The sequence below is a fragment of the Denticeps clupeoides genome, chromosome 5, assembly GCF_900700375.1.
Source record: "Denticeps clupeoides chromosome 5, fDenClu1.1, whole genome shotgun sequence".
Classification (NCBI taxonomy): domain Eukaryota; kingdom Metazoa; phylum Chordata; class Actinopteri; order Clupeiformes; family Denticipitidae; genus Denticeps; species Denticeps clupeoides.
The window spans coordinates 18,104,615-18,124,908 of record NC_041711.1 but is presented as its reverse complement, the minus strand read 5'-3'; the positions used below and the strand labels follow the sequence as shown (position 1 = coordinate 18,124,908).

The 20,294-nt window shown below is 43.4% G+C and overlaps 4 protein-coding genes across 13 annotated transcripts; 3 read left to right on the top strand and 1 right to left on the bottom strand.

Moving 5' to 3' along the window:
• The first annotated feature begins 277 nt into the window (after window positions 1-277).
• Window positions 278-7,812, top strand: mpp4b (MAGUK p55 scaffold protein 4b). Of its 6 annotated transcripts, XM_028981657.1 has the most exons (23): window positions 310-496; window positions 563-621; window positions 710-792; window positions 864-985; window positions 1,638-1,715; window positions 1,816-1,896; window positions 2,190-2,321; window positions 4,379-4,460; window positions 4,556-4,641; window positions 4,734-4,805; window positions 5,177-5,373; window positions 5,514-5,572; window positions 5,664-5,681; window positions 5,766-5,807; window positions 5,894-5,914; window positions 6,066-6,080; window positions 6,158-6,199; window positions 6,285-6,452; window positions 6,535-6,615; window positions 6,688-6,781; window positions 6,856-6,964; window positions 7,095-7,229; window positions 7,486-7,812. In XM_028981657.1, the coding sequence occupies exons 2-23, from the start codon at window positions 605-607 to the stop codon at window positions 7,675-7,677; spliced, it is 1,926 nt and encodes a 641-aa protein (XP_028837490.1). In that variant the 5' UTR covers window positions 310-496; window positions 563-604; the 3' UTR covers window positions 7,678-7,812. The 6 variants fall into 6 exon arrangements, 3 of the variants coding, with proteins under 3 accessions (XP_028837490.1, XP_028837491.1, XP_028837492.1); XM_028981658.1 differs by lacking the exon at window positions 563-621 and having other exon boundaries at window positions 311-496; XM_028981659.1 differs by lacking the exons at window positions 310-496; window positions 563-621; window positions 710-792 and adding an exon at window positions 1,276-1,424 and having other exon boundaries at window positions 880-985.
• Window positions 7,813-8,273: 461 nt separating this feature from the next.
• zp2l2 (zona pellucida glycoprotein 2, like 2) lies at window positions 8,274-10,908 on the bottom strand. The gene is made up of 10 exons (XM_028979349.1): window positions 10,722-10,908; window positions 10,380-10,567; window positions 10,213-10,310; window positions 9,915-10,072; window positions 9,635-9,824; window positions 9,411-9,558; window positions 9,180-9,258; window positions 8,612-8,740; window positions 8,372-8,397; window positions 8,274-8,288 (listed from the first exon to the last, which is right to left on the bottom strand). The coding sequence occupies exons 1-10, from the start codon at window positions 10,906-10,908 to the stop codon at window positions 8,274-8,276; spliced, it is 1,218 nt and encodes a 405-aa protein (XP_028835182.1).
• A 292-nt stretch (window positions 10,909-11,200) lies between these two features.
• Window positions 11,201-15,609, top strand: tmem237b (transmembrane protein 237b). 5 transcript variants are annotated; one of them, XM_028979873.1, is made up of 14 exons: window positions 11,201-11,784; window positions 11,865-11,915; window positions 12,735-12,766; window positions 12,869-12,882; window positions 12,979-13,053; window positions 13,130-13,255; window positions 13,337-13,430; window positions 13,778-13,935; window positions 14,272-14,398; window positions 14,494-14,685; window positions 14,781-14,854; window positions 14,945-15,032; window positions 15,131-15,252; window positions 15,382-15,608. In XM_028979873.1, the coding sequence occupies exons 1-14, from the start codon at window positions 11,764-11,766 to the stop codon at window positions 15,444-15,446; spliced, it is 1,239 nt and encodes a 412-aa protein (XP_028835706.1). In that variant the 5' UTR covers window positions 11,201-11,763; the 3' UTR covers window positions 15,447-15,608. The 5 variants fall into 5 exon arrangements, with proteins under 5 accessions (XP_028835706.1, XP_028835707.1, XP_028835709.1 ...); XM_028979874.1 differs by having other exon boundaries at window positions 11,689-11,778; window positions 15,382-15,609; XM_028979876.1 differs by having other exon boundaries at window positions 11,689-11,778; window positions 11,865-12,504; window positions 15,382-15,609.
• Window positions 15,610-16,469: 860 nt separating this feature from the next.
• cyp20a1 (cytochrome P450, family 20, subfamily A, polypeptide 1) lies at window positions 16,470-20,183 on the top strand. The gene is made up of 13 exons (XM_028981011.1): window positions 16,470-16,880; window positions 17,104-17,153; window positions 17,232-17,398; window positions 17,518-17,663; window positions 17,740-17,907; window positions 17,994-18,072; window positions 18,169-18,284; window positions 18,412-18,466; window positions 18,644-18,764; window positions 18,878-18,989; window positions 19,260-19,324; window positions 19,414-19,503; window positions 19,587-20,183. Exons 1-13 carry the CDS (start codon window positions 16,809-16,811, stop codon window positions 19,735-19,737), a joined length of 1,392 nt encoding a protein of 463 aa, XP_028836844.1. The 5' UTR covers window positions 16,470-16,808; the 3' UTR covers window positions 19,738-20,183.
• The last annotated feature ends 111 nt before the right edge of the window (window positions 20,184-20,294 follow it).

Below are 20,294 nucleotides of genomic sequence, written 5' to 3'. Positions count from 1 at the left end.
ATTAGAGCCAAGGTTAAGTTGCTTTCATGCTGTGTTTTACAGGGCATTAGTGTGAGTCGGCTCGCTTTAAACACACGTAAAAGAACATGGTTTGCCTGTGCAGCCTGCACACTTTATTGTGTGGATATGACAGGCTATCTTTAAATGCAGGAAAAAGTTAAGAAGCTTTAGATTGCCATGACAGCTCAAAAACAAGAGGATGGGAAAGGAAAGCCCCCCACCTCCCCTTTATCTGTCTCTCTCTTTCTTTCCACCTCTGTCTCTCTCCCTCACTCACTCGCTTGGGATTAAGTAGGATAGAGGGATTACTGCCCTCTTTTCTCTGGGCTCTCCATAAGGGAATATCACCGGCTGTTCTCTTGGTCATTGCCGGGCAGTGTATCTGAAATCCTCCTATATCAGTAGAAACCAGCATGGCCATGAGAGCGGCCGCTGCTTCCACACCTTAAACGAGAGAAACCCTGGAGAATAGAGAAGACACGAGGAAGAGCACCAGGTAGGTACACAATCAGCATTTAATATTTTGGAGTCAAGAGAAACAAAAGAGATCGTTGTTTTGTAGTCTTATTCAATCTTAGCTGGAGAACACCGATGGTCTACATTCATGATGTACCTTGGAAGGTGATTCTCTGGATACGATACACTTAACCAAGGAGAATCAGGAAGAGTCTAATCTAGAGATAACCTATTGGTTTCTGCTGCAATCCAGTCCAAAGAAATCCCCATCTGGATCCACCATGAGGCCAGCAATGGAGGAGCACCCTGTGGCACCCCAAAGGCTTCGTCAGAACAGTAAGAAGGTTCTGGAGTCACTTCATTTTGTATTTGTAGTCAAATACCAAATTGTGAGTTTTGATTGTCAGGCCTGGCACAGATATTGGCCAGAGTGGTTGAGGAGGTCAAGGAGTCCATCAGTAGAGACATTAATGGAGCGGAGCTGCTGTACACTCTACTCAATGCCCCCTGGCTGCAGTCCCTGCTGAAGGTCAGTCCCAAAGAGTTCAGCTGCTATAAATAGTTGTTCCAGTTTATTCTTATAAAACATAGCAAATATAGCAAAAACTTTCATTTTAGTAATATGCAAGTAGTCATGTACAAATCTACAGATTAAAAAAAAAGAATTACAGAAGTAAAGTCGTAAAAAATGCAACATTGCCTAGGTATGGGCCATCTTTGATTTGTAATTCAACACTTTACATGACAGTTTCACTAGGATTAATCAATTTGTTTTCAACTGAAAAACAAGGCACCAACTCTACAATGTCCTACCTACAGTGATGACTGGATCAGGATCTCGCTTTAGAGTTATTTCAGCAGAGATTGTCCATATTGGAGAAACTGATTTCAAGAGGAAGTACAAATCAGCTCTGGGACAAACATGTCCTGCAGTGGCCCAGCCAGGGTCTTGATCTCATTAAGAAACTGTGAGTCTGAAAATGACTGTCCAAGCTTAATCCAAACAACCTGAAGCAATCTGCCTAGATGAATGCACAAAAAACCGCTCTGCTAAGGCCAACAGACACTTGTCTCATTACGTTTTTTTTTTTTTTTTTATTGGGAATAAATATTTCCAGCTGTGGTACAGTCTATTGGAAGAACTGGCCTAGTTTTATTTCTCAGATCTCTTTCATTTTCAGGTATATGAGTGCTTGCAACACTATCTGAGGACGTCCCCGCGGCCCTACCTCCCATATGCTTCACGTCTCTCTATGCAGGTCAGAACTTGTGGTCTTCAGCTTGAGAATTGTTATCACACTGGAACTATTTAAAACCGGGGGTTAAAGGCCCAGACCCTTTCCTGCTGCTTGTTAACAGATACAAGCCGACCTGTCTGTTGGAGGCTATTCACCTGAGGCTAGAGCGCTGTTCGGCCTGCTGAGAGACCCCCATTTGCAGGTGAGGAATTCAGCTGGACCATGTTACTTCAGATAGCATGTATTACTTTTTGATTCACACTTCTATTCCAAAATGTAAGGTAATTTAGAAATTTCTGTGAAAAAGTGAATTAGTAAAAATCTATTGACTATTATGTGAATAATTTTTTATCTTATTTGAAATAATAATCGAGTCTTTCAAAATCCAAAACACAATGTACAATGTCACAGACTTGAGTTGTACTCATCCAAATGTAACTGTGGCATGATGGAGAACACCAATCGCTCTGTTGTATAAATGTTTTATGTGTGCAGGCTCTCCTTTTGGCACATGACATGGTGGCCCAAAAAGATTACAATCCTGTGCTTCCACCTTTGCCTGATGATCTTCCTGATGAAGAAGAGGCCATGAGGATTGTTTGCCTGGTGAAGAATAACCAGCCTCTGGTTAGTAGTGCCCCCTGTATGTTGGGGGTGAAATTACTGTATAGTTCTCTGTGACTCTAATGGCGATGGTATCTCTCTCCTGTGTAAGAGGGGAGTAGGAGGTTGCATCGGTAGCCACTGGGACACACTGAGGAAGTTGACCCGACAGAAAGAAATCCCCAGCTGTCGTGCCAATGCCAGGAGCCCCAGCCAAAGAAGGAAAGGTCCCCCTCGAAGGGGCAATTCAACCCCGGCCAAACTCGAGCCCAACTGTGCATCGGCTTCACCTCACATTTTACAACGTTATGCTAGCATTGACAGCAGCTCAAAATGTCAGCCACGCGGTGTGTTCTGGGGGCGGGGCCTCAGTCGCTCCGTCCCATCAGTCTGCAGTTCAGTAATGATTGGTAAGGAGAATAAGGCTGTAAGACCTCATACAGTTTTTATGCATTTTTTAATATTTGTCTTGTTTACAAGACAAATACAATCTGATCTTTCTCAGATACTGATGCTTCAATTTTTTTCCGCTCCTCCACCATTACCTGACTTTCTTCCTGTCTCTGGAGACAATGTTATTGAAGAGATAAACAGTGGTGACGAGTGTGAGACAGGAAGCAACCAAATCCACACCCTGCCTCACTCGTACCCCAGCCAGGAACTCTGGCCTGCACCACCCCCTGCCTGTTGCCCCTCGTCCGATGACCAGCCCCTGCCCCCTCCATTGCCCCCCAGGATCCCCCTTCATGCCCAGTCGGCCCCCTCCAGCCCAATGCAACGTCCGCAGAGACAGAGGCCGGAGCACTGCCCCCCTACGGAGCTGGACGAACCGGAAAGCCTGGACGAACTGCGCTGTACAGTCCAGCAGGCCGCCTGCTGTATGGAGCGCCGCACCAACGATGTGTGTCTGCTTGGCCGCAAGATGGCGGCCGCCACCGCACGCATGTCGGAGAGTGTTCAGGAGAACGCGCAGGCTCTCACGCTGCTGGCGGAGGTGGTAGACAAGCTGCAGGGACTCGTCGTTTCCGGAAAAGCAAATGCGACTGGAAAAAAAGCTGACAGTATGCCTCTAAGCCATGGTTCATCGCAAGGTGATGGTCCTGCAAGTTTCCATGGTAACACAACATCCCATAACCATACAGTCTTTAATGGAACACCCTGCTCTAATGCATCTGGTTATCAGCCACCTCCTGGCAAACCAACCAAGAAAGCCAGTTCTCTGAGTCGTTCCCCTCCCTCTCGCCGCAGCAGGTGTCCATCCTGCTCTTCCTCTACCTCCTCATCCTCCAGCAGCTACCTGGATCAGCCAATCACAACGCATGAAAGCTACTCGCTGCCTGTCTCTGCCTGTGCAACACCCAAAACCAGAGCTAAGAGAACTGGTCAGTTTGTTCTGAACAGCAGAGGCAGGGACGAACAGGTACAGCTGCCCGATGGCCTATGGGCGACTAGACCCGCCCTTGATAATGATGGGACTGGCTGCCTGTCTGTCAAAAAGAAAATGCGAAAGAAGAAAAGAAAGTGATGCGCCGCTCCTCCCTCTGCTTCACTTCCAGTTCCATCTTTTCTGATCATGGGAACCTGCAGCTTGCAGCCAACAGGCAAATGACCTTTTACTTGCCATTAAATGTTCAACATATCATGTCTATCATAATTCCTCATCCTTTGACCATTTCACATGAATATGACCACTGTTTCCACCTGATCATCTGCACAGCTTTGTCTTCCACATCTGCATATCTTGGCTTTATGGCTCTCAGCCATTTCATTTCCACTGTGCTTGTGTGCACATTAATGCACCTTCCAGCAGAGAGCAGTGTTAAAACATTCAACTCAATCGTTTTTTTTTTTTTTTTTTGTCAAAAAGCCACCTGCTTCCACCCTAAACATTTGGCCCATTCATTATCATATTTGAACCATGAGCCATAATTTCATGCAGTTCTGGGTGGAATTATGTGTATCTCATATCTCTCTTTCCTACCATTTTTAAGGGACGTTCAGTTCACGCTGGTCAATCCATTCGTTGGGTTCAGGAGAAGATACACCACATTCTGAGACTTACAGTCCTCTTTGCCTTGCAGGGAGCAACAATACGGAGGGATGAGGCAACTGGGGAGATATTTGTAGCGAGAGTGATCCACGGAGGTCTAGCTGACCGCAGTGGTGAGACAGAAACATCCCTTGTCTCGGCATTCATGTAAAAACTCTGCAAAGTGTATGTGTGAGAGCGTATGTCAGCACTTCTGTCTTTACATCAGGCCTCCTGCATGCTGGCGACAGGCTGGTGGAGGTGAACGGACACCCTGTATTTGGCCTGGAGCCGGAACAAATCATACAGATATTGGTTGGTTCACAAACACATGAAAAACATATGTGTACATTCAGAAACTGTTAACAAATTAGCAGATAATGGCACTGTTCTTTTTTCACAAATAGGCTCATTGTCATGGCACCATAATGTTCAAAGTGGTGCCAATGACTGAACGACCAGTTAATAACCAGACCATGGTGAGAATGAATAAACAGAATTAATATTATTTGGCAAATGTGCCAAAGATTCAGTAATATCAGTAATTTGTGTTTGCTCTCTTCTGTCTGCTTCTTTGTGTGTCTGTGTGTACGTATCCGTGGAGGAATCTGTTTTTGCTTGTGTGTGTCTCTGTGTGTGTGTCTTCCTCTGTCTTTTCACGATTTTTTTGTCTGCTTGTCTCTGTGTGTGCATCTCGTTGCTTTTATGTACCTGTGCATACCTGTGTATGCTTATGTGCATCCCTGTCTGCACTTGTGCGCTTGTCTGCTTGTTGGTGCATGTATGTCTGTCTGTATGAACGCGTGTGTGCCTGTGTGTATGTGCATCTTTGTGTGTGTAATCCCCCCAGCTGTATGTTCGGGTCATGGTAGACTATAGCCCTGAGCAGGACCCTACCATCCCCTGCGTTGATGCTGGGGTGGCCTTCAGCAAAGGAGACGTACTGGAGATCGTGGACCAGACCGACGCCCTCTGGTGGCAGGCCAAGAAACTGCCTAGCACCTCAGCTTGTGCAGGCCTCATCCCCTCCACCAATTTCTTGAAAAGGTCAGGGTCACTATATAAATTTACCATTTACCATGAGAGACCAGGCATTTTAGCCTGTCATGGTTAGGCTGTGCATGAACGTTTTTTGATATAAGCGCAAATGCAAAGATGTGAGTGTGTGTGTGTGTCTTTGTGATCAGGAAGCAGAGGGAGATGCTTTGGTTTCAGGCATACCAGCCTCATACATGTCTCAAAGCGTGTGAGTGAATACCAGACATGCAACTCGTTTTACATGAATTTCACTTTAAACACGCTTAATTTTTTTCCTCTACTTTAATGCTGGTCGGCAGTGAGCACAGTGGATGAAGGTCTGCATGATTAAGGTTTTGATTAAGTATTGTGATTTATGATGTTGTGGTTATGTCAGAATTCTTTGTTTGTCTTCCCGGAAGAGGAGGATCTCATCGCCATTGATGAAAAGTGTGTTGAGACAGGTAACACTTCATCAATCCTTTTGTAATTAAAAAAAATAATAATTTTTATCCCCAGATAAACACGTTGTTAACATTTATTTTCTCAGATGAGGAAACTTTTGAATCTGGTAGGTAAGTCCTTTCTTAAATATGTGCAATATATTATTTCCTAGCTATACTGTTTTAGAATTATTTACTGATGGTGTGTATTGTGAGCCCTTGGTCATATACAAATTGTTGAATTTAAGTTGTTGTCTTTTTCTCATGTCGGCCATGCAGAGGAACTCAGAGAAGGTGAGACACGGGTTTGTCTCCATATTACAGCTTCCTGTGGAGTGTTTCGAACTGATTTTCAGCGTGTTTTTGCCTAGATGAGGGGGATTTCAGCAGTAACAACAGTGGAGTTTACATGGGTAAGTTATTAAGTAACATTACTAATCCAACCACAGGGCTTAAGTATTATTTGAACTTGCTTTTTACTGTTGATACTGAATGCAGCGGGATTTCGTAGAAGTCTCCGTCTGAGTCGGAGGCCTGGGACACAGATCGCAGGCACCCCCCACTGTCCAACCAACTGCTGCTGGGATGCGCTAGAGACCCCCTATGAGGAGGTGGTGCGCTACCTGCGGCATCCAAATGACACACACCGTGTCATTGCATTAGTTGGTGAGAGTCTAGCCCTAATCCAAATAATAGGAACTGGTTGTGGCATCATAAACTCTAAGTCACAGATCTTCTGTTTCTTCAGGGCCATCTGGAGTTGGTGTCAATGAGCTGCGTAAAAGACTGATTGAAATGAACCCCCAAGTCTACATGGGCGCCGTGCCACGTAGGTTTCTTTCTATGAGGTGTTGTTTAGCCAAACTGTAAGATGTAATGTCCGCCATTTTCTATAATTCAGACACCACAAGGCCTTCCAGGAGCCACGAGGAGTCAGGCCGAGAATATCATTTCATCAGTCGAGAACTCTTTGAGAATATGGCTTACAATAACAGGTACAATCATTTATGTTAATAAGAATGTTAATACAGGTATTTATGTAAACAGCTAAGATATTTGTTGACCTCAGGTTTGTTGACTATGGAGAGTACAGAGGCCACCTTTATGGAACCAGTATGGATGCAATAAAGACTGTACAAGACAGTGGAAAGATCTGCATCATTGACATTGAACCTCATGTAAGTTTCTTTTTTTGTAGGTGTGGCATAACTGATTAAACGTAAGCCCATCACATGTAATATTATTTTAATTGACTGCACAAAAAATGCTTCAGATGTTCTGATAATATTTGTCTAAATGTGACTGTAGGCCATTCTGTCAGTGCGTACACATGAACTGAGGGCTTACGTAATCTACATAAAGCCCCCAGTAGCAGAATGCATGAGGCAGACGAGGAAAAAGTCACAGATCACCACCAACTACTACACCAGCCGCTATTTCAAGGTTTGTCCACACCAAGTGCTACGAGATACAAGATGGCCTTTTTGTCATTGTACAAGTACAGTGATATGGTTAAGAGCAAGTAAACAGATGCATAAAAGAATATACATGCACATATATAAATAAGGTGCTATACAGATTACAATATAAAGGGGTCAATGCCAAGAGAATGTGTCATGTGGGTGGATAAAGCTTAAAATGTTTGTATTGTACAGATGCGGGCAGGAAGGTAGATATACAGCTTTTGGTTCTCTTCTAGGATGAAGAATATCAGGAGATGGAAGAGGTGTCAAAGAAGATTGAGTCACAGTATTGCCAATTCTTTGACTTTGTGATTGTGAATAACATTTTGCAAGATGCAAGGGATCAGCTCCTTACTGCAGTCAAGAGAGCACAGGAAGAACCCCAGTGGGTTCCAGCCGCATGGATCAGACCATCGGCCCAGAACTAAGAGCAGGATGGGAGTAGAGCAGCTAGTTGAACAAGGAACCTGATTTGTTTGTCCCATAATACAGGGATGACCCTTTGTTGAAATCCCTAATTCTGGCAGATGTAAAAAATAAATAAAAAAAGTCTCATAGATGAATGTTCCAATGTCAACTTTGTTATTTAAAAAAAAAAAAAAAAAAAAAACTGAAATTGGGCAATACAGTTATGTTGAAGTAGGTTAAGTCCTGACCACTGGCAGATGGCAATCATTAAATTTAGCTCAGGATTACTTCACTTTCCCCTGGGATAGGCTGGCTATACTAGTTCCTGCCCTGAGACTTGTTGGGGAAACTACAGATTTATTAGAAAACTCAGCAAGTACTATGGACCCCCCCCCAAAACAATTAGCAAAAAGCAAAGTTAAGACACTTAGCTTAAAAATAAACCCAAACACCGCTGCACGTTTAAAAAGAAGTTTATGAGCAAAGCACGCAACACCTCTGGTTCACATCTATACAAAGACAAATTGCATGCGACGCTTCCTCTGCCAAAGAAGCACTGCCACGAGACCAGCAATTCCAAACGCAGTCATAGACGTCACACCCACAATTACATAACTCATGATATGAGATGCTGCAAAAAAAAAAAATTGTACGATTAGGAATCTGGAGACATGTCGACCTGAATAAGAAGTGTTCGCTTTGAGCAGAACTCACCCGCTCCCGTTTCATCAGCCCGAATTCTGCTTGACACAGGAGATTCTATTTGTGACACCTCATCAGCAGAGACAAGGTCATATTCAAAAAGTACTTCGGCAGGTAAGTCACTTTCTAGAAAGGTGGTCATGGGGGGGGGGGGGGGGGGGGGGGGAGGTCCGTAAATAAATTTTTAAACTGTTACAGCAGCGGCAGGGTTGAACGTTCCAGCATCATGACCAAAGTAATGAAAGATCATACCTTCAGAGGGCAAAACTGAAGATGCGTCATCTACCTGACTTCTGTTGTATAATGCAGCAATCATGATTACTTTCCCACTGGTGACCACAACTCTTTCCATAGAGTCCTTACGGTCAGCAAGTGATCTTTCTGAAGGGTAAATTTAATTAGTTAAATATAGGTTTGAGACAGAATTAATATAAACTACTCACAATAAGTTAGGGATCTTGTGAGAGCCTTAGTGGATGTCCTACATACGGGGTTTCACTTCAGAACTGGGTGTAGCACTTGTGGAAGTGAAATGCATTGCCTCAGAACATCATGAGGCTAGTGAGGAGCATGAGACATCGCAGTCATTACGGCAAATGGTGGAAACAGTCAGTTTTTGTTATTTGGGGCTATCGCTGTCATTTTTGGGGTAATAAATATGAAAGGAAAATGGTGTTTCTCATATTATTAGTAATAGCAAAGGAAACCTATTTCATTAAAATTCAGAGCAAATAGGAGAAGCACTCATGTAAATACCAATATCCCTAACTTACTGCGAGTAGTGTATATTACAGGGTTGAGATTACATAAGAAAGCTCACGTTTTCTGCTGCGACATGCTTGCTGACATGGTTCTGAAGCAGAGGGAAGACAAACTGATGTACTGCAATGAATGAACACCTAAATGCAGAAAAGGGAGAGCATTTTTCCATACATTTACCCAGAATGCCATACCACACACTTTGTGCAGTCATTAAATCATACTCATGCTTTTCTGGATTGGGTCAGGAGTACTAGATACTGGATCAATTCTGAACTGGTTGAAGACTTACTGTTGTCTCTAGAGGCAGAAGTGAGGTGTCCTGTACAAACGTGAACATCTTCATGACAAACCGCTTGTAATGGGTTGGAAATTGTAACCCAGAGGTGGAATCAACTGGAACCACAGTCGTGAGGTAATGGTCTTCATTATATGGACACCTATTTATATTTTAAAAATATAAAATAAAAACCAGCTTAAGCACCACAACTACATTTTGAGTGTAAGTCCATTTACCCATCAATCAGGAGGTCCCACTGGGGCTGGCTGAGTGGATCTTGAGTGGATGTGGCCCAACAGTGGTCCAGGAGCAGGACAATGTTTGGATCGGTTCGTTCCAGGATGTGAACCTCTACATAAACTGGCTCCCTCAGGACTTTTGTTACCGGATACTCCATGTCAGTATAGAAGGAGCTGTACACTTCAGCTGCTGAGGAAGGTGAACCACTTCACATTATTGGGAATTAAATCATACTTGGGGGGGTTATTCTTGGGGGCTTGATTATTCTTGAGTTACCATTAGAGCAGCCCTTGGTGGTACATGGTCCGTTGGCCAGTCTGAGCGCCACTCTTAGAGGTCCACCCAGGGCCACATTGGAAGGGGGAGGAAGAGGATTCACATCAAGTACCAACGCTTCCACTGCTGTGTCAGAATACCTACACTGAATATACAGCCTGGAAAGAAAATGCCACACACAAGAGTGATCATTAAAGGGCCTCAACCCTTTGCAGATCTTAGAAAATAGAATTTAAAGAGTCTTGCAGCAAGTCGTGCTAGCTGGTAATGGTGTTTTGTTTGCTTGGAGGACACTTACTCAAAACTGCTGTCCCTTGTGATTGATCCCCGAGGCCCAATTCCAACTTCATACGTGGAGAACATTATGTTTTCATACACTATATAACCATGTTCCTCCTGAAAGTCATAAAAGTCAGTGCAAAAAAAAACAAAAAAAAACTACTCTAAACAGAAAATTGCACAGACCTTAACTGTGGTGCCACAGCTGGTGAAGGGAAACTGATAGATGACAAAAGCAGCATTGGAATCAATGGGTACACAAGGGCCACCAGATCCTTCCAACAAGCGGAGGCTATCCAGGCTTAGCTCAGGTAGGGTGACGTCTTTCGCCACCACAATCACAAACTGCCCATCCCTGGTGCACTGGAGAGTTACTGGTCACAGTTGGGTGAGATGTTGCTTCAAGACACATGGCTGCAAGGCTGTTTAATTCACCTTGCAGTACAAAACACTGGAGCAACTAAGTGCTGTTGCTTAAGACTACTCAACCTGAATATTTGACAGAACTAGTAAAAGAGCACTTGTTACCTGCACTGCCATAATAGCACTGTCGGCCATCAAAACAGCAGTTGACAGATTCACAGTTGGCTCTAGTGGCACTGGAGTCCCCACACGGCACCCGGTCAGATTCACGTACTTGGCACAGTCCATCTGAATACCCTTTGGTCTGGAACTGTGTTGCAGGGTCCCTTAAGTGGTGAGGTGTCTGGATCATGTTATTGACAGGGGACGCCTGTTGCTGCGGAACCACTTGATTTGTGGTTTCCAGGAACCAGCGGGATGGTTGCTGTTGAGGTACATGATCACGAGGCTTGGCTGGTTGCTGCTGCCACAGAGGTTGTGCATTACAGCACCATATTAAGCTAAAAACGGCACAAATTGCACTTGCCGTTAACCTCTTTGCCATAACCTCGGTTATCAGCAAACAAACTTCTTTTGCACCCAAACGATTGAACCCTTTTTATAACCTGCAGCCAGCCACACCTACTAATTTCATGATTAACAAGTTACCAGGCTTTTTAAATCACAGAAGCACCTTGGTTCGGCTGTGTTACTCGAAATAATGTAACTATGTTAAAACATGTCAATCAAATTTGTGTTCTTTATTTTTGCCTTGTTATTGATATGGAAGAATTCAAGTAACAATTAGTTGGAATTAAGGAAGGCGCACAAAATTTCCTGACACCATAAAAACAGTTACAAAGGAGATACCAGGTGGATTTAATAATTGTTTATGTGAATGCACTTCTAAAATGCTCTAATAATCAGGACGGAGAAAGTTATTATGAAATTGTAAAGTTCAAAATCCGTTCACTTTAGTTAAACTTGCCAATTTGGCGTGAAAATAGCAACCTCTTTTTAAGTGCCTGTTTATTAGAAATATTACGGCGCGGAAGTTCCTCTGACGACAACAAATAAACGCAGCCTGGCAACCCCCTCTTTTTTCAAGTGCCTGTATATTAGAAATATTACGGCGCGGAAGTTCCTCTAACGACAACAAATAAACGCAGCATGGTAACCGGTGAACGTCCACGTCCAAGATGAACCTGTGAATGCCAATTCCTCGATAATGGAGAAGGAAAATGTAAAGGTTGGTCGTACAGCGGAACGCTATTGTTCGGGAGCCTCCGCTGGTTTGTGTAAATTTGCTCATTTGTCCCCCTCACGTAGGAAAAGGGCTCACGGAGGAGGGAGCTGCCGCCTCCGCCGCCCCACACTACAGTGAGTAAAGCGGGTAGAAGGTGGGCCTGAAAGCAGCTTCTGGACCTCTCCACTGCACGCTTTCGTTCATTTCCCCCCGCTCGTCACCGCTGCCCATCGTCCCCCTCTGTACTTGTATTTACTGACCAGGACTCTTTAATACAGTATTTAATACAATACAGTACCTAATGAGTGACAGATGAAGGGCTATAACTTCAAATACTGTCAGATAGTCAGGAAGGACGATGCTTTATTTACATTTACAGCATTTATCAGATGCCCTTTTCCAGAGCGACTTACAATCGGTATTTACAGGGACAGTCTTCTCCTGGGGCTACTTTTAAGTGGGTTAAGTGTCTTGCTCAGGGACACAATGGTAGTAAGTGGGATTTGAACCTGGGTCTTCTGGTTCACAGACGAGTGTGTTAACCACTAGGCTACTACCATCAGCTTTATGATCTCCACGGGTTGGAGCTTTCAGCCTCTGTGTGTAATCCTGATCCCTGGCAGATGCATGTTGTCAAATTTAGCTCGGGATTATTCACTCCATCACCCTGAGGTCTGAATTTTGCTCCCAGTCGAACTGGCTGGGATGGCGAGGAAAGCAGCGGTAAGTCCCTCTGCCCGTCGCACCAGGGCGTCTTCCTTTAATACCTGCTCCTGAAAGGTATTATCTCTGTTTGCACTCAGACAAGTCTTGTGGACCATTGTTAATAATATATTTAGATTGAGGTAGAATTTATACCCCGTTTCATTCATATTCTGGGCATTTCCAGAGAATTATAAAGTAATATGTGATTTGTCGCCGGTGAGCTCTGAACATGCTTGTCTCCCTCCCAGCGTGGACCACGCGTACTTCCTCCTATGCCAAGGTGAGCATTAAGTTCCGAGCATTAAATGAGCCAATAGCACTGCACATAGTTACAAAAAGTTTTTCTTTTTTTCTTTCGTGTTTCACTCTCAAAATAATGAAGTCAAGACACTGCTGGTGAGCATAAGTTTTCATGTGCCAGTCCTGCATTTGCATCCCGTTTTTGCATTTTGGCTCACTGCGATTTTATATTATTTTCTGAAATGGATGTAGATGAGATGCCGATACCCAGAAGCAAGAAGAAGAAGGCGGCCAAGAAAGATGCAGATGGAGTTGAAGACCCGGAGGGTGAGCTCATCAGTGTAATGTAATGATCTCGATGTCTGACAACCGCTTACGAAGCCACATCTGTGTGTGTACATAGACCCTGGCATGGAAATGAGTGAGCTCGCCAGTCGTAGGCAGTCTGAGAGCCACGAGCCTCTGACCCCCGAGCCCCAGGACATGCCACCGCAAAGGAAGAAAAAGAAAAAGAAGGGACATGCTGCTGGTAATGTTTCCAGGCTCTCCTTGCTGTATTACGATTACACAGCTTTACACTTTTGAACATGCATTTGTATTATCGTTAAAGACCTGGATGGGGACCATGCAGACCTGGTGAATGGAGATGCAATGGAACAGGCCACCGATGGAGAGGAAGTGACTCGTAAACCCAAAAAAAGAAAGTGCGTGATCTTCAGTTTTTTTGTTTTCTGCATTACATTTTAGCAGAAAGAACTGTATAAATAGTTCAGATTTAGCCAGAACAAAATAATCCTCCCAGGTTTAAGTGGAATTGAATTGGGTTGAGAAACCTTTATTAGTCTCCACAAGTGGTAAGTTTGCAAAAAAAAGGAACAGCCTAAAGAAATATTATTGGCCATATCAAGGGATTGGTTTTAATTAATCAATCTTTTTTTTTGCAAAACTTCAATACATGACTGGAGGGACAATATACAGTAGTAAGCTATTATTGCCCATAGATTTTTATCTTTAAAGCATTTCTTATGTGTTTTTTTAAATGTTGAAACAGAAAGCAGAAGGTCACGGAGACGCAGTTTGCAAATGAACTGGATGTAGAGGAGGATGACATCATCACAGAAACCCAGAGCCCAATTCCCCAGCATTCCTTGTTCTCAGCGCCAATGGGTCAGAGTCAGCCGATGGGGAAGGTGTTTGTGGAGAGAGGCCGTGAGTATCCGCATTAAAAATATCACAGTGGGGCTACAGTGCTGGCCTAGCAAGTAAGGAAGCAAACTTGTAACTAAAGGTTTGGGGGTTCAAATCCCAGCCTGCCTGCCAAGGTTCCACTGAAGTCCCCTTGAGAAAAGCATCGTGCCCACACTCTGCTCCCCGGATGCCGTTCACGGCTGCCCACTGCTCACCAAGAGTGATGGATTAAAAGCAGAGGACACATTTTGTGGTGTCACCGCGCTTTTCAATGTAAAAAAAAAAAAAATCGCTTTCACTTTTCACTTTACTTCAGCACCTAAGCACCTGTGTGTTCATTTGCTCTGGCCCAATCAGGCCGCTTTCAGGCAGCAGATCGGATAGACAGACGGAAAACCAGCGATCAGATGGAGCCAAACTTCATGGACGTCCAGGCCACCTGGACCACCCGAGATGTCTCCATGAAGGTGCACAGTGGCTTCAGGTGTGCAGCAGCACCTTAATGCATCTTCTCCCATTCAGAGGTGGTGGGCATTTCAGTTTAGCTTTGTGTTAATGGTAAGTGCCCCCTTTTTGCAGGGTGATTGGTCTGTTTTGTCATGGTTTTTTGGCGGGGTACGCAGTGTGGAACATCATTATCATCTACGTTCTGGCTGGAGATCAGATGAACAGCCTATCCAACCTGCTGAAGCAGTACCATCGTCTGGCTTACCCTGCTCAGTCACTGCTGTACCTGCTGCTGGCTCTCAGCACCGTATCAGCTTTCGACAGGTATGGGCGGTTCCCTTTGATCTCAAATTGGTGTCTGCAACTTGCTTTTTTGTGTCATGCAAATTTTTTCTGTGCTTTTCTGTAAAACTGTCCAGACTAAACTTGGCCAAGGCCTCTGTAGCAATGAGAAGTTTGCTCACACTTGATCCTGTGGCTCTAGCCTCTTTCTGTGAGTTTCTGCTTTTTCCAGTTTAAAGTACATTTACTTACTTATTGCCGTTCTTCTCATGCAGTTTGTGTCTAATCTTTTCTTCTGCAGTATATTTTTCTGCACTAGTCCTCTCTCTAAGCTTGCAGATGACCAGTGATAGAATCAACCTTTACCCCACCGCAAACTCAACTCTGTGGTAAACACACCTGTCAACACACCTGCTTGGTTTTTGATTCAAAAGGCTCCTTGGGACTCTTTCAAGTGTTGTTCTGATGTATATTGTCCCCGAGACAGGTCTCCTGGAATGGAACACTCTACCCTGCACCCTTGGATTGTAGTCAACCTGGTGATAACCCTGCTGGTGGGTGTTGCCTGGGTCCTTATCTCCTCTGGCCCCGAAATGGATTACACCGAAGGTGAGGAGGTGTTCTTTGGTTGAATCTAGTAAATACCTATGAACGTTTTTTTATATATATTATATAAAATATGGATTTGTATGCCAAGTATAGTGGCCTAAAGCAGGGGTTCTTCTTCTTTCTGCTCAGAGTTCCTAATGGCGATGGAGGTGGACTATCCCAGACCACAAGAGAAGCCAGAACTAACAGCCTGATGAGATTGTGCTTTTTAATTGTTTGTTTTAATTATAAAGAGAGAGTATTTTACATTTTGTATTATTTTTTTGGGAATAGTTAGTCATTTGATGTAAATTTGTGCTTTTGTAAATACATCGGCTCAGTTGTGACACAAATGTTTGGTCGTGTTTTTTTTTTGTTTTTTATTTCCCCATATGATTGTCCTTACGTTCCTTTCTTTTTTGGCTGCTCTGGTTAGGGGTTGCCACAGCGTGTCAACTGTCTCTATTTCCCCCTGACCTCTTTATGTTTCTCTTCCCACCTACATTTCATCTTTTCCTCCTGCCTGGTGGCTCCGTCCTCAGCTTCCTTCTCCCAACATCTCTCCTCTGAACGTGTCCAAAGAAACACAATCATGCCGCTCTGACCTTCACTCCAAAACCTCCAACACAAATTGTTCGTCTAATGCACTCATTCGTAATCATGTCCATCCTTCTCACCCCCAACACAAATCTCAGCATCTTTAACACTACATATTTTACTTCCTTACATTCATTTGAAACCATGAATTGTGTTGTATTGGATTAGGTTATATGCCTGGAAATCATACCATCCAGCTGTATACATCATGTCAGCGGTTTCGTTTTAAGGTAACGATAAACTGCCCAAAGAATACAATTTATGGAATATTTATAGTGTGAATATAGTGGGAATAGGGGCAGTGATGGCCTAGTGGTTAAGGAAGCGGTTGCTGGTTCAAATCCAGAGCCGCCACGGTTTACATTTACAGCATTTATCAGACGCCCTTATCCAGAGCGACTTACAATCAGTAGTTACAGGGACTGTCCCTGGAGCAACTTAGGGTTAATTGTCTTGCTCAGGGACACAATGGTAGTAAGTGGGATTTGAACCTGGGTCTTCTGGTTCATAGGCGAGTGTAAGTCGCTCTGGATAAGGGCGTCTGATAAATGCCGTAAATGTAACAGAGCCGTGACTATGACTGTGACTATGAAGATGCTCTGGCGCCTTCTGTTGGCGAGGACAAAGTATCAATTTTTTTTTTTACCACATCGGAAAATAGGTTGAGGTATGTTTAATTTACGAAAATATATTTTTATAGTATATAGCATTTTACCACGTACTGTCGAAGTACTATAGCGAAATACTATAAAAGAAATTAGGGCTTGAAGCGACGCGATCGGCTGTCGATTGCTTTTCTCTTGTGAATTACAAGGACCACAGGCCGAAGTTCGATCTTATCGATGCTTGTGTGGTGGACGTGGTATCTGGCGGTTACCTGGTTACAACTTTATTAGCCGCAATTGCTACTGGGCACTTGCTAAAGTTGGCGTACAGGATTTCCCCTCTAATATTTCATTTGTTTCAATGAAGACGAAAGCATGCTGGACTTTGCGATATTTGCAGTGACATTTGTCATTATTCTGGTCGGCGCAGTTATTTATTTATACCCGGTAAGGCGAATTGAATAATTAGGCGAACAAAGCTACAGTTCTGCATTAAACGTGTGTGTACCTGGTATTTTCACCGAATTGCATATTTAATGTGGTCGTCACGGGTTTTAGAAACTGACGATACCGAGACGTTCGTGAAAGATCAAGACCGAATACAACAGAAATCTTGCAAGTTTGGATGTCTCTGAATGATTTTTTTATATATATATATATTTTTATGTAGTCATCAAGGAGAGCTTCTGGCATCCCAGGTCTAAACCCAACAGAAGAGAAGTAAAACATGTTTTTTACTTTATAATCTCCTCTGTCTCGTTGCTCCTGTTGCCATGAATGTTTCCCTTGTTTTTCCAGAGATGGAAATCTCCAAGACTTAATAGATAAAGGAAGTTTGCACGAGTTTCTGGTTGGCCTTCATGATCAGTTTGGTCCGGTTGCCTCCTTCTGGTTTGGCAGACGCCCTGTGCTCAGTCTGGGGTCGCCGGATCATCTCAAGCAGCACATCAATCCCAACAGGACCAGTGAGTCTCACTGCAGCGCCAAGTCGTTCCAAATGAGTCAAATCAAAGATTCGCATTTCGAAGCCACTGAACCTGCTGGTGTGCCTCATCTATAGTTTTTTTTTGTGATCTGTTTCTAGCTGATTCTTTTGAAACAATGCTGAAGTCCTTGCTGGGTTACCAGGCTGGGTCAGGGGATGGAACAGCAGAGGCTCTGATGAGGAAGAAAGCATACGAAAATGCGGTTAACACAACCCTACAGAACAACTTTCCTTTACTTATGAAGGTTCATTTCTCATTTCCTGGTGGAATTCCATGCTGTTGGGTTTATTTTACTCGTTAATCCCTCCTTGGTGTGTTAGCTTGCAGACGAGTTGGTGGGTAAATGGCAGTCATACCCTGAGTCTCAGCACATGCCGCTCTGTGCCCATCTGTTGGGTTTGGCCATGAAGGCAGTCAGTCAGCTTGCAATGGGCAGCCGCTTCAGTGATGATGCTGAGGTCATCCGTTTTCGCAAGAACCACGAAACGGTAAGTGGTTAGGAGAGCCTGAGTGTGTGTGTGTATTTTCTAAAAGGTTTCTTGGTTAATTTTGCCGTGTGGTTGTCTGTGTGTAGATCTGGTCAGAGATTGGTCGAGGATACCTGGATGGGTCTATGGAGAAAAGCTCTAACAGGAAGGGCCGTTATGAAAGTGGTAAAGGAGCAGATGAATGTGCACCACATGTAGACCAGTGTTTGTGAAACATAAATCCACCCCCAAACCCCACACTTTTTTCTGTTGACTCCATAGCTTTGGCTGAGATGGAGTCCGTGCTGAAATCTGTCCTGAAAGAGAGGAAGGACCTTTGCTCTGGTCAGGCTACATTTATGGACTCTCTTCTCCAGGCAAATCTAACCGAGCGACAGGTGAATGCTTACATACACCACACATTACCTGTGCCGCTGTATCATAACGTATATTGATATATTTTATAAGTGTAGAACTTCAATTTCTGGTCCAGTCACCATACAGACCTGATTCTTTTTCTTGCAGGTGATGGAGGATGCCATGGTGTTCATCCTTGCTGGTTGTGCCATTACTGCTAATTGTAAGCTTTTTTTTTTTTCCCAGTGTAATGGTGTTTAATAGTCAAACTATGACATTTTATTAAATTATTAGCTAATTTTGGGCTGTTGCAAATTTTCATTTGCTCTATTTAGCTTCATCAAAACCATTTTAGCATTTCTGGCACTCAGTAATGTTTTCCCCTGTCATGGTTTTGCAGTGTGCATCTGGGCCGTGCACTTCCTCTCCACTGCTAAGGAAGTGCAGGAAAAGATGCTCCAGGAACTTGTTGAGGTCACAGGGGAGGAGCCTGTTACCCTGGATAAGATTCCACAGCTCAAGTGAGCACTGACCCCTGACACTCAATAGTTTTGTCTCAACCTGAGATGTTTCACCTCTGCACATACATGTTGGACACTCTGCATTAAACATTAAAGTGTTTTTATTTATCCAGGTATTGCCAGCAGGTGCTGAATGAGACGGTCCGAACAGCCAAACTCACGCCAGTCGCAGCCCGACTGCAGGAAGTAGAGGGGAAAGTTGACCAGCATGTCATTCCTAAAGAGGTTGTTGCTTTTAAAAAAATGCAATTGTACAATAATTTCATAGATGTCTAAATATGTACAATATTTACAATGTATACACTCCAAACATTGTAACTACACATTTTTATTCTGGTTATTTGTTTCACTGTAGTTTGTACAATATTGTTCATTAAATTAATATATAAATGTGTACGTGTGTATATACTTTTTGACAGAAATTTGTTAAATTCAGGCCAAAAACATTTTTGCCTCATTGATTTTTAGACTTTTTTTTTTTTTTTTTTTCCCCAGACCCTTGTCATCTATGCTCTTGGTGTGGCACTTCAGAATGCAGATACATGGCCACTGCCCTACAGGTTTGTAGTGATGTAGGCAGTATGCTGGATATTGCTCAACTTGTACTTGTACAAGGTACCTTTTTGACCATGTCCCTGTTTTTACCCAGATTCAATCCAGACAGATTTATAGAGGAACCTGTGAGGAAAAGCTTTTCCTTTCTAGGCTTTTCAGGGAGCCAAGTGTGCCCTGAGTTAAGGTCAGGAATCAATGAGGCACAATGTATAAGGTGACTTCAGTTAAAATTGTGCTGATATGATTGTATCTTTTATTTCTCTTTAGGTTTGCCTACACAGTGGCCACTGTCCTTCTCAGCACTCTGGTTCGTAAGTTGAAACTTCACAGGGTAGAAGGCCAGGTGGTTGAGGCTAGGTACGAGCTTGTGACCACGCCGAAAGATGACACCTGGATCCGCGTGAGCAGGAGGAGCTAGAATGCATGTCCAAAGTCCAACTGTACTGCCAAAATGAAAAGTTCCTGTAATAAAGACAGCTGTAATGCAGTGGGCCTTCCACACTACTTCAGTGAGCAGTGTTGTGCTTCAGTTGTGTTTGGACGGTGTGTTACATGCATATTGAGAACACGACAAAATCAGGCAAATTCTTTTCTTAAATCCAAACAGAATTGTTTAAGTATTAATGTGGAACAGACATTCACTGCCTTATTTGTTGTTTAATTTGATTTTAGCTGTCATCCTGACTAATTGTTTAATGCCTGTTTGCCAGCTGTGGTTTTACAAAAGAAGAAGCTCTTAGAATCAACAATGTTTCAATTTGTGATTTGTATTGTAAATGGCTGATGTTCCTTGATGTTTTAAAAAATTGAACTAATACAGTTGATTTGTTAATAATGTTTCTAAAATAAAGTTTCATTTATGGATTCAGTTGTTCCTTGGAAATATTCAGCCAAATGTACAGCATGCACGAATACAAGCAACTTGAATGTGAAAGAAATCAATTTATTCTCCAAAAAAAGTCTTTTATAATTAGA